The sequence below is a fragment of the Protopterus annectens genome, chromosome 7.part0 (assembly GCF_019279795.1).
Source record: "Protopterus annectens isolate FY-2018-M chromosome 7.part0, PAN1.0, whole genome shotgun sequence".
NCBI classification, from domain to species: Eukaryota; Metazoa; Chordata; order Ceratodontiformes; family Protopteridae; genus Protopterus; species Protopterus annectens.
Genome location: NC_056739.1, coordinates 1,713,217,610 through 1,713,235,060, shown reverse-complemented (window position 1 = coordinate 1,713,235,060; position 17,451 = coordinate 1,713,217,610). Strand labels below are relative to the sequence as shown.

Genomic DNA, 17,451 nt, shown 5'->3' with positions numbered 1-17,451 from the left:
CTCTGTTACAGCTGTGTCAGATTCCAGATGTGGGAATTGTGATAGCTTCCAGGGCAGCCAGCAAACACATTCATTATAATCCCCTGGGCATTGCACACAACCTGGCAGTTGATGGAGGGGAAGCCCTTGCAGTTGATGTAGACCCTACCCTGATCACTGGGTGGTGCTTTGATGCATATGTGCATGCAGTCTATAGCACCCACTACCTCAGGGTATTCTGCTATTTGGTGGAAGAGATGCATATTGCTGGCCAACACTTCACAGGTGTTGAGGAAATATACATGCTCACCAGCATGTGCTGACATGGCATCCAGGAACTGGTGGAATTCTCTGGATGCTGATGCCTGTGAGATCCCCTTGATATCCCAAGTTGGGCTTTGGGAGGTACCTGTAGCTAGTATTCCTAGGCCTACACATACCTTGGTATCCACTGGGATGGGTTCCCCTCTGTTAGTTCGGTGTGTCAGGCGTGGCTGGCACAGCTCAACAATTTGCTGTAGGAAGTCCCTGTCCACCCTATAGTGCTCCACTATTTCCATCTCATGTAGCCCCTGGCAGGTTACCCTGGGTCTGTACACCCTTCTCCGTCTCCTCACTGTGGGTTGGTGGACAGCATTCCCATCCTCACCACCCTCAGCCTCTTCCACATGTTGTTGTATGATAGCTGATGCAACCCCTAACATTTTGTTGCTTAGTTTCATAGGTTTATAGGTTCATAGGTAGGTACTAGGCAATCTGCCCGAAGGCATTTATAAGCCTAGCTAGAATGTGTTGGCTTTTGCCACCCACTTAGATTAGTTCCCTGTGCCTCTGTTCAGCAGATCCACTGAAGTGATCCCCGGGGTAAACCTTCTGTTTTCCATCCTCTCATCAAGGTTTCTCTTGAAGAGTGTTAGCGAGGAACTCTGCCTAATGTAGATTGGAATCTTGTTCCAAAGCATGGGAAGTCTCTGGGACAGGAATCTATCCCTCCAGCGTGTCCTATTTATTATTGTGGTAAGGTTTAGATTCCTACAGCGTGTGGCTCGAGGAGATAAGGTTTTCTTTAGATGGAGCATGTCCTTCAATTCTGGGTTGGACATGGCTTTGTATGTCAGGCAAAGATCACCTCTGAGTAGGCGGTATACAACTGAGTACTGCTGGAGTTTCTTCAGTCGAGCTGCATAGGGCATCTGTTTGAGGCCAGTGATCCTCTTGATAAGGTACTTCTGTGCTCTTTCCAGCTGTTGCAGGTGTCTTGTAAGGTACATCCCAAATGGGGCATTGTACTCTGTGATGGGTCTGATGAGTGATGAATAGAGGGGCACAATGACCTCTTTTGATCTGGATGTGAGCCCTTTTTGTGATTAGGTGGGCCACATAGAAGGATTTTCTAACCACTTTGGCAATGTGATTATCAAAAAAGAGATTACTATCTACTTGGATCCCCAGATCCCTTATTACGTTTTCCGTATTTATGGGACTACCACCTATGTGGTAGTTTGTGGGTACTTTGTTTTTTTCCAAAGGAGATGACTATGCACTTTTTGGTATTTAGCTTGAGGCCATGATTTTGACACCAGGTATCCATCTCAGTGAGACCCTTTTGGAGGATGTCTGTGTCAGCCGGAGAGTCAATTATAGCCCCTAGTTTGCAGTTGTCTGCAAACTTGGTCAGTCATAGTCCTCCTGTGCTTGCCTGTACTTCTGAGAAGTATATGCCGAACAGGAGGGGTCCTAGGACTGAGCCCTGAGTAACGCCACTTGCAATCGGTTTAGAGTCGTACCTAACTCCCGCAACTCTCACCATGTGGGTTCTGTCCATGAGCCAGTTGGCAACCCATCTTGTGACGTAGGGGTTTATGTTTAGGCTGGTGAGCTTGTCTGTAGTACCAGAATGGGGAATGGTGTCGAAGGTCTTTGCGAGGTCTAGGTAAGCTGTGTGTACCACCTTTCCCTCTTCTATAGCCTTGGTAACTGTCTCAAAGAAGTTCAACAGGTTCAGGAGGCATGATCTGCACTTAACAAAGTCAAACTGGGTAGAGTCCAGTGTTTGTAGGTTCCCAATGTCTCTGTTAATGAGTTCCATGATGATGCGCTCCATAGCCTTGCAGACCAAGCTAGTCAGGCTTATAGAGCGATGGTTCCAGGGGTTTGTTGTGGCTCCACCTTTGTGGACCAGAATAACTGTTGCTGTGCGCCACTCTATGCATACGTAGCCTGTGGAGAGGCTGAGTTTGTACAGTGTGTTTAGGTGAGGGGTTTGTTTGTCTTTGAGCTCGTGTAGGATGCAGCCTGGGACACTGTCCGGTCCCACTGATGCTGTGTTTTTGGCTTTGGAGAGGGTTGTTTTAACCTGAGTGTCTGTGATTTCAGGGGCTATACATTCTTCTGGTTTGGTCATGGGTCCTTTTGGGGGTGAGAGGGGGGTGAATCTTGCACTGAACCTGTCTGCCACGATGTTAGCGATATTGGTTGGTTCAGTGTATTTTGTGCCATTCTGCACTAACTCCAAGCAGATCTGAGTATTACCATTTAGATTCTTGACATAGCTAAAGAATGCCTTGTGGTTATCTTTGGAGTCCTTGGCAATTTTCTTTCGAAGCTCACCTTGGATGATTTTATGAGGGATCTTCGTTTCTTGCTGATACTGATTAGGGATGTCTTCCCTTCTTGGGATTTTATTCTTTTCTGTACTAGTTTCCTCCTTCTATTGTATAGCTTGTTTATGGCAGGGGTCCACCAGACTGGTTTTCTTTTCTTGGAAGAGTGAGTCTTGGTTTTGCTTGGGATAGCACGATACATGCATTCTTGTAGGTGCCCATAGAATGCATTAGTAAAGGGTTTTGCAGCTTGGACAGTGTTATCCTTTAGCATGGGGGCTTTAAAACGTTCCACCTCGGTCTTAAGTAACATAAAGTTTGCTTTTGAAAAGTTTTTAATGGTAGTTTCCTTGTCCGGGGGTGGGGACTGAATGTGGATATCCAAAGTGATTTGTTTATGGACAGATCTAAACAGTGAGGGGTTGACCTCTGGTGTGGAACACCAGTCGCCCATGTTGGTGATGACCAGCTCCAATATGTTGTCACCTCTGGTGGGAGTGTTGACCAGTTAATCCAGGGCATTTGAATTTATAAATTCTAGGAAATGCTGGGAAAGGGAGTTAGTATTTGAGTAGTTCTCCCAGTTAATGTTTGGGTAATTGAAATCACCCAATATTAGGGTGTTTGGTAGGACTTTTATGTTTCCCAGTGTTTCTAGAAATGTGGAATGGGGGTCCTGGGACATGGTGGGTGATCTGTAGCAAAGTACAATTTGAATTGCAGTTTTGCCCGTTGTTAGTTGCACATGGATGATCTCTGAAGCATCGTGCTGTGCCACTAACCTGGAGGTGTGGGTATCCTTGATGACTATGTATATGCCCCTGCCTTTTGTATTTTGGTCCGGGTTCTGTGGCCAAAATGTATGGTATGAGTTGTAGCCTGGTAGTGCTGGGGTGCTCTCTGGACCCTTAAACCAGGTTTCTGTTATTGCAAATATATCGATTTTCTCTATACTGAGGAGTGCCTCGAGTGCGTGCATTTTGAGGTTTAGACTTCTGGCATTGAGTGGCATTACCCTCAGTTTTTTGTTACTTGTGCTATTTACGGTTGTGGGTTTGTCTTTTGAACCTTGCTTAAAAAAGGCACCATGGGGGTGGCAAGAGCCTTGGCCAGTATTTGAAAGCTTTCGAAAGTTTGTTAAAAGTTCCCCACTTGTATACACTGGTGGTGTAGAGTATGGTAAAAAAACATAAGGATAGGTGTTTGCATAGTTTCTAGTAATGTTCTGGTCTGGGCTGGTCTGCTGCCTGTGTAATTGGCTGATTCTGATACATTTCACCTGTCAGCTATGCTAGTTCTGATAGATTACCTTCCTACTGCTGTTTTCCCTTCTTATTGCCTTTCTGTTTAAGCCTGGGGGCGAGCTGCACAAACACAGTGCTCAAATGTGCTTTTTTTTTTTCCTTTAAAACCCAGTGCATGGTGCACACACCTGCTTAGGCAATGTAAAGAGTGCTAGGCAGCCTCAGACACACACCCTTGCTTAGCTGTGCTAAGCTAGGTGCTAAGCTAGGAGCAAACCCAAGCCACAGGGCTCCAATCCACTTATAGTATGCCTGACACACTCCCCTATGATGTCAGCTAACTCCTAGGCTTGCACCAAGCTATTCCTGCTCTTACACTGTTGGGAGCTGACTAGCATGCAGGGGAAATCTGGGATTCACTATCATTCCCCTCATTTGCATAGGATTGCCTGCTAATGCATATTTACATGTCCCACACTGAGCCTCCCCCCTTAGCAACCACTATTCACTGGCCATGTTGTCTTCTGCCTGGCATTGAGTATAATGTCAGAATAGTGATTTTGGTTAGAATGCTTATTTTAGGTTTTTTTTCTTACCCCCCCCCCCAATTCCATTTGCGCACTGCTGCCCTACACATAAACAGCCAAGATCGGCTACAAAAAATAAAAGTTGATTTTTTTTTCAAGTGTTTTCCATGCCAATGGCCTTATAGTTGGCCATTGGCATGCTTTATACGTGATATCCACCCTTTATTTGAAGCTGTCATGGCTCCATTTTGTAATTTGCAGAAATGTACTCCATTACTGGTGGAGTACATTTCTGCAGATTACACTAGTCCTGCACAGACGGTTTCCAGCATCCTGGATTGCAAATTCATCTTATTTGCATGGATTTCTCCTGCAAATGGGGTAATTTGCATACAGGGACTGAGTCCATGCAGGACTAGTGCAGGAGCTCTCATGCACGCCCCTACAGGTTATTCCTGGATCACACGGCAGACATATTGCCTGCTGCAGCTCCTGTACTAGTCCTGCACACCGTGCAGGGCTTGCAGAATCTGGGGGAAAGTTTTCTGCAAAAATATTCACCAGCTACTCTTGTTCTCTGTGATCTGTTTACCTTCTTTCAGCTGGAACTGCAAAAGGTGTTAAGTCTGCTCTTACAGGCAATGAGTTTCTTCCTCATATTATATAGTTTATTTATACTGGGGTTCCATCAAATTGTTTTTTTTTTCTTTAATTTGGCACTATATTTTTGCCTTATGGGAACCAACTCCTCCATGCAAGCTTGGGGGTGTGCATAGAACTTATAAATGAATATGGCAGTCTATGAGGTGGGGTCATTGAGGCAAGGAGGGTGTTAATATTCCATTAGGCCATCAGCTGGAGCAGATTTGCCTTAGGTTTCAAAATAACTACTGCCTTACATTTTAAGTGTTACTGCATGGGCGTCAGATTTGACCGATGATTTGGTAACTATGGGTGTTTAGCATAAGGCTGCTATATTGGTTAGAACCAGGTCCAATAATTTTGAGACCCTCTTTGTAATTCAAACTAGATTGCCTAAGAGTTAGCATTTTAGAAGTTCAGGAATCTTCAACCATGTATGTTTCTGGTGGTGTAACTTTTAATTTTCCCAGTTAATTGACGGATAGTTGAGTTACCAAAGAGGATAGTGTTGAGCTCAATAGTAAGGGATGTCAAGTGCTACAGATATTTCTTATGGTCTGCCTATGTCATGGAGGGGGTATGCTAGCTGGCTATGCTGTAGTACTGGGTTTTGGGCTCAATAGTAAGGGATATCAAGTGCTACAGATATTTCTTATGGTCTGCCTATGTCATGGAGGGGGTATGATAGCTGGCTATGATGTAATACTGGCTTTTGTTATGAAAAGGATGTGGAGGAGTTCAAAGTCATTGTCCTGCATTAAGTGTCTGGCGGTGAATCTTTTTAGGAAAATAGCCTCACCCCCTCGAGTTTGATTTTTGCCCTTAGGCCACAGATGATGGTAAGATGATGTATATTAGTTAATAAGAGTATAACCATACAGAACAAAGACCCTAGGATTCTCATTGTAATATCCATCATATTGGCACCACTAGGTAGATTGAATATTGCTAATTGTTTTGATCAAATTAATCACTTACAAAAAGACTTGCACCTAGCTCCTCCTCGCAATCAGTATTAAAAGCATGTGCTGCTGCAGGACTTTATCTTTCACCTTCACTAAAAGAAGGCCTTAAAGAGATTCAGCACTCCCCTGCCCCCCCTCCAACTGTAGTGTTCAGCTACTAGTCTGTTTGTGGAATCATGTTTAGATACCTCTCCCTCTGCCATATTACATCTGAATCAAAGAATGTTAGTTTTGAGGGCTAAACATAGTTACTTCAAACAAAACAGTGATTAATATTACAATAACAGTTTTATGTGTAAGATAGCACCCCTATCATACAATTTGTTTCCGCAGATTTACCTTTATGAGGTCATTTAGCAGGATTCTTAGAATGCTTCTTGTTACTTGGTTCCCAGGAGCAAACTGATTATCACCGTACTGGATAAGTAGCTGGAAAAGGCCTGAAAAATATGATACCATTAAGCTATTCACTTATGATAAAAAATACAAAACGGAACTTTGCATATTTATTAAACAATGTGTATTGTTTTCCAAAGGTTTAGAAGTGGTGCAATCAGTTCTAATTTGTAATAAAAAGTGCTGTACTTCTTACAAAGATGGGAGATGAAGCAGTACAGTTTTTTATGTGCAGAAATGACCTGTTACTTTTTACGTAAACTTATTGTTATCGAGCAAGATGGATTCGCCTCAAGAAAATGCTTTTCATACATGGCATGGGCTGTAGATAAAGTTTTAATATTGTCAAATTGTTGTCTAAATTGTATATAAATGGTTGACACAAAAAGCAGCACAGATCTAATTGTAAAACAAATCTTGTATAAACAGACAAGAATGTCTGCTGTTAACTAAAACAAAACAAATGGGTTTAATAGAAGCATCTAAGTCTCTGAAACTTGAAAGTCAGGGACTCGGGTGTCTTGTAGCTTGTACAGGCTGCTACTCACACTCAGACTTGACTACACATTCATGTGAGGTGTGGCATCCATATGGAGAGTGGAACCTGTCGTATCTAACTCCAAGACAGTAGGTGAGTTTCAGCAAGTTAAGTGTAGCAGCCACTGAGAAGAAGTGGGATGGGGTGGCAATGTAGGATGTAGCAACTGGGAAGGGGATTTAAATTTAGAGAGTGTGAGTGTGGGGCAGTTTTAGGGTTAGGGATCAGTAGGGAATTTAGCATTAAGGTGCAGGAGGATAGTTTTAAGTTTAGGGAGCAAGAGGGGAGTTTAGAGTTAGGAAGTGACAGTGGAGTTTTAAGTTTTAGGGACCAATTTAGGACTTCAGGTTTTCATGGAGTGGAGTTTTAGGGTTATGCACCAATTGGGGACTGTAGAGTTAGATAAGGAAGTGCTATGGTTAGGGTAAGGGACAGTGTGGATTTTCCTAGGGTTAGAGTTTGGGCTCTTATAGTGTTATGCAGTTCAGTAAGGTCTGATGGTGGGAAAGGTAGGTAAATAATTAGGTTGAGCCAGTGAGAATTAGGGCACTTACCTTTTAAAGCAAGTAGCAGCGAACAAGTATGCCATGAGCAAGCCTCCAAAAATAACTTCCAAGGAAAAATTTTAATGCATACTATGGAAAATACTCACATTTTGCTAATAAATATAAAAGTATCATCTTAAAATAATTTGACTCACTACCAGTAAGTATAACATTAGCAAGAAATTGTTTAGATCACTTTCTGGTAAGTTTTATAATATTGACATTAAAGAGTTAAGATACATAGCAAATATTTGCAATAAACAGTTAAATGAAAGTAGTAAAGGGAGAAGAGATATGCACTAGAGAAAGTATTCAGATTTAAAAGGCAACTCGATAGTATTGTTTCCAAGTGAAGGTAACTTTTTTAGAAAACAAATAAGTGACAAAGGTACACAGTGCATTTGGGCATCAGTGTAGCAGTCAGTGTAGAATACAATCCATAGCGCAGGCATGAGATATTAAGCATTAACTGTTGTCTAAGTTTATTGCTAAAGAAGCATGCCATCAAACACATAATGAACATTTGGAGGGGGTCTCCTTGTGTGAGGACCTGCACAATAAAACTACTACTGGATTAGTGTATGTTTAAGATATTTGAAAGAACTGAGAGGAGAATAAGAGAAATTTGGGGTGTGCTAAGCATGTGGGGGTTGCAAGAGAACGGGGAGCTTCATGTAAAAGTGTGAGAGACAGATATGCTAGTGTACTGGTCTTCAAATAAGAAAGGACAAACTAAAACTGCAAAGGAGGAGGAGACAACAGGCAGTCACTGCACACAGTAGGCTGGGAAAGTAGGGGGATACAGAAAGAAGGAAATGGACAGAGGTCATCACAGGAATAGAGCAAACGGTTGGCGCAGATTAGTTGAAGGGACAAGGTGGGAGATACAGCCACAAAAGACAAAATAAAAAGGAAGTCACAGAGGAAGAACAGGTGCAGATACCACTGGCAAGAACTAGAGGCTGCCACATGGGAGCTAACACCACAAGGAGACACGGTGAAAGGAGGAGGAAGGGGACACGCTGTCAGATGGTGAATGCAAGAAACAGTGGAGATACATGATAAGTAGACTATAGGAGGAATAGAAAATGGAGCACATGTGGTACATGATTCGGAGGTAACAGAACTGGATGGAGGAAGATTTTAGGTATCAGTGGAAGTGGGGTAGAACAGGAAATGAAGAGGAAGAGATCCTCACAGGGACAGAAAATAGGAATTTGGCAATTGGAGAGCTGGTCAATGGTGAGGTCGACAGTCTCAATACGAGAGAAAGAAGAGACAAGGTTAGATTGAGACCAGTTCTGGGGCACAGATTTAGGAATTTGATGACCAGGATTTTAAAAGAGAATGTGATTTTATAGTAGAAATGTTCAAAGCCAGAGGGTACCCTCCCACACTTTTGAATGATGCATTAACAGAAGTCATGGATGGTAGAGAGTCTAGGTTTGCCCCCATTTTGGGCAAAAATCACCCCTCTGATTATGAAAGGCTAGGTACGAAGATTGAAGGGGCGTCTTACTAATCTGCTTTGACGATCACATATGATGGTGAAATAAATTTGTCAAACAAGTTATAGACAAGGAGTGGAAAAAATTTGCAGCCTTATCAGATTTAAATTGTATATTTGACAAGACACTTAAATGTGTGCACAAAAAAGGACGAAATATCAAAAATATTTTGGAAGGAGGTTCCCATTATAACAATTTCGGAACTCTCATTAGTAACAAAAAAGTACACACAAATTTGGAAGTTGTACCCAATGTACGTACATACGGACTGGGGACATGTTATATTTAAAATGTAGAAACACGTATATAACTACTAGTAGGTAAGCAAATTGTAATACCACAGGTGTGGTATATATTGTTTTGTGTGGGGCATGTGACTCCTTCTATGTGGGTAAGATGGAAAGGAGGTTAAAACAAAGAAGGTATGAACACCTTTATGATTTAAGGAAGAAAAATGATAATAACACCCTGTACAAACATCTTCAGGCATGTCCAAAACCAGAGCCTCAATTGTTTGTGATAGAGGTGGTCCCTATAGACCCCAGGGGTGGGCCATGGGATACCAGACTCGAATACAGGGAACTATATTGGCAATTAGTCCTGGATGCTTGCAACAATTCAGGACTTAATGATATGGTGTCTATAAAACCTGTACTCAAGCTCAGGTCTGCAAAATTGTGAAAATTTTACATTTTTTTACATTTTATGTATATTCATGTTATTTTATCGTGGTTTATTTATTTAAGTGAATTCTTGATTTTATATACATTTTCATGTGTTTTATTATTTGTCCACCAGATGGTGCTAGACTAGTAAGACTGTCACATGCAGTTTAGAATCCACTCTTTCTGTATCTTGGTAACTAATTGAATTACTGATTTCATTGGTCTATTCAAACAGGAAAAGTTATTTAACTAGGTAACTATGAGGTTTTTGCCCATCTGATGAAGTTCTATGAGACGAAAATGTAAGGGGAAGTGTTTTTATCAGCATTTATGTTATTTGTGTATGTGAGTTCCTTTTGCTGTGTTCGAACATTAAATCACTTGTGTGTTGGAACTGCTGGTCTCCGGTGCCTAATTTTGGATTACTAGTTACGTTTTGGGCACTTTTACCACATCTTTGCTGTCAGATATTTACAGTGCATTGCAAGGCACCTGCCATGGTAATTTTCATAAGCAATGCATGTATACATTAAATTTTGCCACCCCCGCCAGTTGCATTACATTATGAAAAATAACATATGAAGGGCCAGCTATAACTGGCTTTTATCTACTGAAATAAATAAATAAATAAATAAATACACACTGATATTTAGGATGTCAAATCTCTCCTCTCCTAGCAAATGTTACATATATTTATTTTATTTTATTTGACATTTGTTTACCAGGCTGGTCTGACTGGGTCTACAGAACCCATTTTCAGCAGAGGCCCGGGGAGAAAAGCTTCACATACAGTACAATACAAATACAGTATAATCCAATGCAATAAAAATTACATTAGAAATACTATACACAAAATAAGTTGAACAAACTGCTACAGGATGTTGTAATATATTACTACACATCTAGACTATTCTATACAATTAAAACATTACAGACGATAATAGTCACTCTTCATACATGATGTAGATAGTGCCAAACCAAAAGTACATAGGTAATGCACTGTGTGACATTGACTGTTGTAGTACATGCAAAATAGAATGTTAGTTTCAGTTATGAAAATAGCAGCCAGAAAGTTAGTGATGCAGACATATAGTGAGATTTATTAGCATGCACTATTACTATTATGCAAATTATTTTTGATATATCGAGGTTCAAAAAGGAGATTAGTACCTCAGCATTGAAAAAGGTGGGTATATTACTGGTATAGGGTGTGATGTTGAGTATAGGGGGATATAGAAGGGCTATCCCTCCCCCTTTTTATTTTAGATCTCTCTCTTCTGGTTATTGCAAAGTTTGCAGGTATTATTTCTGAGTTTTAAAGAGGCTTTGAAATGGGTACGGCCAGGCACAGACCTGGTAACTAGAGGTAGTGAATTCCAATGTATAGAGACAGAGTATGAATACAGAGAGTGACCAGGTTTTCTTGTGGGTTTTGAGATAGTTAAGAGATTTTTGTCTTCTGACTGTAGGGATCGATTTGATGTGTAAGGTGTGACTAGATTGACTAGTGCAGGGCAGGCAGTAGGCTTGAAAATAAGATTGGCAAGGTGGACAGCTGAATAAATGCAAGTTGGTTGGGTAGTTCAAGCCAGTTTAATTCTAGGAGTGGTTTACAGTGGTGTGTGTGATATTTAGAGTTTGTGGCAAACTTTGCAAAGTTAGTTAAGAGTGAGGCACCATAAAGAAGATAGGGAAGTAAAAATGTTTTTGCAAGGGTAGTTTTGGTTGCTGCTGAAAATAAATGTTTGTTTCTATATAAGGGTCCCAGTTTTTGATGAGTTTTCTTTATATTTTGCTGTATATGGGGGTCAAATGAAAGTTTGTCAATGATAACACCTAGAAGTTTGGTTTCCTGCACTATTTCTATGGCAGTGTTATCAGATGCAAGGATGTTGAAATGATCAGTGACGAGGGAGGTGTTTTTGGGATGAAAGAGCACTAGTTTTGTCTTCTTTGGATTAAGAAAGGGTTGGGCATTTCTTAGCCAGGATTCGACTGCAGTAAAGGACTGTTGAGATTTTGAAAGTAGTTCTGGTAGTGACTAAGCAGTGCAGATTATAGTGGAGTCATCAGCTTATTGAATGAGGGTCCCAGGGTGAGAGGCAGTTTGAAGATTGTTTGTGAAAATATTGAAGAGTAGGGGTCCTAGGATGGAGCCTTAAGGGACTCCAGTAGGATTGTGGAGAAAGGGTGAGAGTTTGTAGGACCATTTCACTGCTTGTTTACAATCCTTGAAGTAGCTCTGAAACCATTTTACTGTGTTATGCAAGAAGCCCAAGTTAGACACTGTGTTCAAAAGTAAGGGGTGAGACATTGTGTCAAGAGCTTTGGAGAGAGCAAGAAATACTGAGGCTGTATAGCATCCTGTGTCTCTGGCCTCATTCATGGTGTCTGTAAAAGATAATAGGGCTGTAGCTGTGCTGTGGCTAGGTCGGAAGCCATGTTAGGTTTTGGTTAAAAGATTGTTTTGCAATAGATATTGCATTGCCTGCTGATGGATACCTCTCTCTCGAGAATTTCGGATATGGGTGACAAGATGGATACAGGACGGAAACTGAATGGATCAAAAGAGTTTACTCCTTTGTGGATGGGGGTGATGTGTGATTGTTTCCATATGGTAGGTACTTCTGATTCGGATAAAGACCTATTTATAAGGATACTGATTGGTTAGGTGACTCAGTTAGCAGCCAGTTTGAGGTAGTATGGGGGGAGATTGTCAGCTGAAGTAGAGCAGGGTTTTAGTTTTTGTACCAATTTCTTAATGATATCAGTGGGTATGGGCTGAAATGAGAATGGGGTTTGTAAGACATTATATTGCGTTTGGAGGTTAGTAATGACAGGGTTAGAAGTAGTTGATGGCCTTGGGTCGGAGTCTGAATAGGTTGAAGGGTGGGGGGGGTCCAGCATTAGGGTTGTTAGTAGGTATGAAACTGATTTTATGAAGTGCTTGTTAAAGTTTTTGGCTATTTGTGATGGAGGGGTATCAGGTGATAGGGTGTGCTCTCCATTTCTTCCAGAGTTAAGTAGAGAAGATATGGAGTGCCAAAATTTACTGGGGTTGATTTTATGCTGGAGATGAAGCTGGGAATAATATGACTTCTTATCTCTGTTGATTAGTTGTATCACTTTGTTATGTAGTGTTTTGAAATTAACATGATTTTGTTCATTTTAGTTTTGTTTCCAGGTTGACCAGGCTAGGTCCCTTTGCTTCATCAGGTGTTTACATTCCTTAGAGAGCCATGGTGCTGAGTCCTTTTTGATTCTTTTCATAGGAATGGGAGCTAGTTTATTAAGTATGTGAAGGAAGGGGTTATTAAAGTATAGTACAGCAGCATTAAGGGATAGCTGTTTAAGGGGTGCCCAGTCTATTTCCTGTAGGACATTGCTGGATTTATGCTGACAAACATTAATTGAGTTCCTAACTGATTTTACAGTGTGTACTCTTAGTTGCTGGGAGTTTTTTCTAAGGGAGTAAGCTGGCAGATGATCACTCAGGGGCAAGACAGTGTACCAGAACAGGCGTAATTAGCAGGGTGGGATACTAGAATCCAGTCTAAGGTGGATTGGCAGGTAAGATCTTTGCTGTATCTTGTTGGAGCATTGATAAGCTGAGAAAAAACATAGAGATTTATACTATTTGTGGGGGAGTTGGAAGCTATGGTTTGCCAATCTCTATTTATGTCTCTTAAGATTACTGATTCAAGGTTTATTGTTTGGGATGTCCAGGATAAAATATTTTCCAACACTGGTATATTGTTTCCTGGTAGGATATATATTACTATTATGCAAATTATTTTTGATATATCGAGGTTCAAAAAGGAGATTAGTACCTCAGCATTGAAAAAGGTGGGTATATTACTGGTATAGGGTGTGATGTTGAGTGTAGAGGGATATAGAAGGGCTATCCCTCCCCCTTTTTTTTTTAGATCTATCTCTTCTGGTTATTGCAAAGTTTGCAGGTATTATTTCTGAGTTTTTACATTGGGATATAGCCATGTTTCAGTAAGGGCTAGTATGTCAGGTTTATTTTGATCAATCCAGGCATGAAGTGGGGCTATTTTATTACATATACTTCAAAGGTTAAGTGTAAGTATGTTTAAATCTTTGGGGTTACTCTTGTTGTTAGGATTAGAGGGTGGGCCAGGGTTAGGATGTACGCCTCCACATTTGAGTAGATAGGTAATAAGGAATGCCTACCATGGGAAGTGTTTTTTATTCCTAGATGAGGGTACTGGTGCCTAGTGTGGTTTCATAGGAGGTGAGGAGGCCAGTTTGTGGCTTGAATGGAATGGGAGGGTATAGGGGAAAAGCTGAGAGGAGATACATGAGAAGCTGTGTTGTTTATTGTCGAGAGGGTTGGAGGAGGTTGTTGTGTATTGGTGTGTGGGGGTATGCAAAGTTATAGTTGTAGTGAGGTTGAGAATTAAGAATAAAGAGGCTGTGCAGGTTAGGAGGAGCATGTTAACTGTGATAGTGGGTTTAAAAATAGTAAAAGTGTAATTTGTTTTTTTTGAATGTAGTATCAGGTGTAAATAAAGACTGTTATCATGTTATATGTGTACAGCTGAAGGTAAGGTTGGAAATGTTTTGACTTCAGTGTGGGCTTTGATAATGTTGGTTAGGTATTTTACCTTGCAGTTTGTGATAAGGATGGGTGGGGGAGATGTGATTGGTCAGTAGCAAAATTATGGTGCAATGTTAATTTGCGTGTATAGTAGAAGAGAAGGTGGAAAGCCTGGAGTTAATTTAAAATAGTTTGAGGTGGTGATTGTATTGTGATGGTAAAGTAGAGTAAGATGCAAAAAAGTATAGTAGAGGGTATGTGAATTCAAGGTGATGGATGTAAGGGAGAGCAGATAAATTTGGCTAAATAAAAGAAAGCAAGGTGTGCATGAAATGTGGGTGTGGACAAGGTAGAGTTGTATATAATTGGATCATAGGAATGAGGGGGATTGGTTTGCTTAGGATAAGAGTAGAGGTGCTGGGGAGGGTGGAATTTGGGGGAAGGGCAGGAAAGTGGAGTGAGCAGAATGAACTGAGCGAATGGAGCAGGAAGACCCCCCCAGATGGTTTACCACCATAAACAATCAGTGAAGTAGGATGTTCATGGATACAAAAGATAAGTTGTCTGAACTCTAAATACTTGTCTCGAGTCACAGCATCTAATTTTATAGTTATGAGCTTTTCAATGTCTTTCCAGTGATATATTACACTGATAAGAATGAAATATGCTGAAGTGTTAATGTAGCTTCACCTTCAGCACTAAAAGGTGAGTGAGTGGGGGTGGGGACATCCTTCCAGCAGCTTCAACACTACAAAACAATGCACACTAGACTTAACAAATGAAGTTATTTGCAGATTGTCTTACATAGATTTAACTTTATTTGTTGCTTGAGAACTTTTGCCAACTGCAGGTGAAATTCAGCTGTGCAAGTTCTTTAGGTAATGCAATATGATATGTCTTACTGCTGCTGCTGCAGAAGGCAAATGTGCTTGTTTCAATGGGAGGGAGAGAGAGAGAGAGAAAAATTAAGGATTTCTTGATGGTTGAACTAGTTAGGTACAGTACTATTTCTCTATACTCATCCACCTTAAGTAATGTTTGGTAAACAAGAGTAGTGCACTATATTTCAGTTTTGCATTTCAGGTTAGTAACCTTTAAACAGGGCAATAAGCATAACAGGAGATATTTGTACGTATGCAAGTTTGGGATTACTAAAAACTAAAATGGTGGCTTCCACAGTATAGAAGGACAGAAAGAAAAATAAACTAAACTAACAAGAGATATGTGTATGCATGCAAGTGTTTGGTTACTGAAATATAGGTTTACAGATGTTAGAGGGACAGGAGGCAGGCCTGTCCATTAGGTCCCAGTCTTTGCTACACAACATACAATCTGTAAATCTGATATTTAAGCACTTAGAAAAGGCAGCCAGCTAGAGTGTGTAACATATATAAAAATAAAATCAGGTATTACAATAGAAACCTTCAGTAGAAGTGAGTGGAAACATATAAACATAACATAAACATATGTACTACAGATTAGCAGGGACATTCTTGTGCCTAAGGTAGCCCCTTAACTCTTTCTCTCAAATAAATGTAAAAGAAATGCTTGTTTCTATGACTGCCCTTCAACTCCCATTCCATGAAAAATAAATGTATATTATTCTGCTTAGTATTGTCTCAATACATTCTATGCATTAAATTTAATTAATTAATTAATTAATTTCCCAACAGTAAATATAAAATAAATGTGTCTAAGGCAGTTTCACTCTAACATCCATCCATCCACAACCCCCTTTTCCCATTTTTGCACATAGGGTTGGAGTGTCAATTCAACAGTGCCAATTATCTAGAGCAAATTTTTACACCATCGGGTAACTATCTCTGCTCTGGTAGTTGTTCCAGACCACACACCCTAGTTCCACTCTAACGTCCTTCATAGAAAATGTAAAGTAGATGCTGGTGTGTATTGTCACCAGCTAACCTGCCATCCCTTCTAAAAATAGAACATATTTGCTTATGTGTAAGACTGCCTTCATCTCTTTGCCTATTTTTATAATAATAAAATAAACATTTGTGTTTAGTCTATCTCCCTCAGTCTGATTAACAAAAAAGCACTGTCAACAAGATCAGTTAGATAAGTGATTATTCACTTCTGAGAATGGCAGTTGTGATCCTAAAAATGTTGACATATTTTTATGAAGGTACAGGAAGATGCATTAAATCTGAGATTATAGTATTTTAGAATATTTCCACATACTCCAAGCTATAGCAACCTCACAATTAGTGTTTAAAGACAACAGTGTTGGAGAATGCAACCCCATCACCCATATTAAGGAGACTGATGCTTTTTTATTGTAATTGTGAGTTCCACAAGTCACTTTTCTAGAAGTAGAAATAAGGAGTTGTTTCTGTAGTTTCAGAGCCACAGCTATGGTTTTCAGACCTGTATTATGGAGCACAGTACACAGTGGATTGCCTTAGCATTCAGATCTGGTACCCGTCCTGTTCAGTGTATTTATGTCAGGTATTTCATAAGGTTTGGTGATCGTGTCTCATATAAATTCTTTGAAGAGTGGAGCAGTAATTATCAATCAGTTAGAGGAGGAGTGTTTCCTTACTAAGTAAATGAAGGGCATGTCTTTTCCAGCCTCATCTGTAAGGTTACGGAAAGGATCATTATGGAATTAATAAATAAGGATATAGGTAACCTACAGACTCTTCTTTGAAAAAGTTACCAAAGCAATAGATGATGGCAAACAGTCCACATAATATACAGTATATATACCTCTCAAAGTCATTCAGTAGCAGCCCACACTCAGATGTCATAGATAAACTGTCCCAGCTCAATGTTATTTTCTCTGTAACTTGTAGGATAACAAATTGGCTCAAAAACAGAACCTAAGTAGTTAGGTTGGGTGGCTCTACTTCCTCCAAAAGACCTCTAACTAGTGGTGTTTACCAGGGTATAGTCCCTGGGCCACTCTTTCTTGGCATTTACTTGTCAGAAGTCAAAGCTAAGGGTTTGTGGCGGATCAAGTGTCCAGATGACTGTGAACATGCTGCCATTATAAACATCTCAGAGGATATCAAAATGCTCCAAGACGGCCTGTCTTGAACTAATGGCTGGTGCCAAAACCTTAGACTGAAACTAAATGCCAAGAAGTGTATAATGGTATCCATTGGAAAGCATGACTCCCCTTGTATCTTTCACATTGAGAGCGCACACCTGAAAATTCATTCGGTGGTTAGGCATCTAAGAACCTGTATCACTAATGAACTCTCGTTTGATCACGTGCATCCACTGTTGTAAGGAAGCCCTTTTTCAGTGTACAG

The 17,451-nt window shown here is 40.4% G+C and overlaps 1 protein-coding gene across 3 annotated transcripts in view; it reads right to left on the bottom strand.

Annotated features, from left to right (window-relative positions):
• Positions 1-17,451, bottom strand: part of DYTN (dystrotelin) — a 410,223-nt gene that overhangs the window by 277,225 nt on the left and 115,547 nt on the right. For all 3 annotated transcript variants that reach the window (XM_044078253.1, XM_044078254.1, XM_044078255.1), the window contains exon 7: positions 6,300-6,400. In XM_044078253.1, the coding sequence (XP_043934188.1) occupies positions 6,300-6,400 (101 nt within the window). The remainder of the gene's footprint in view (positions 1-6,299; positions 6,401-17,451) is intronic.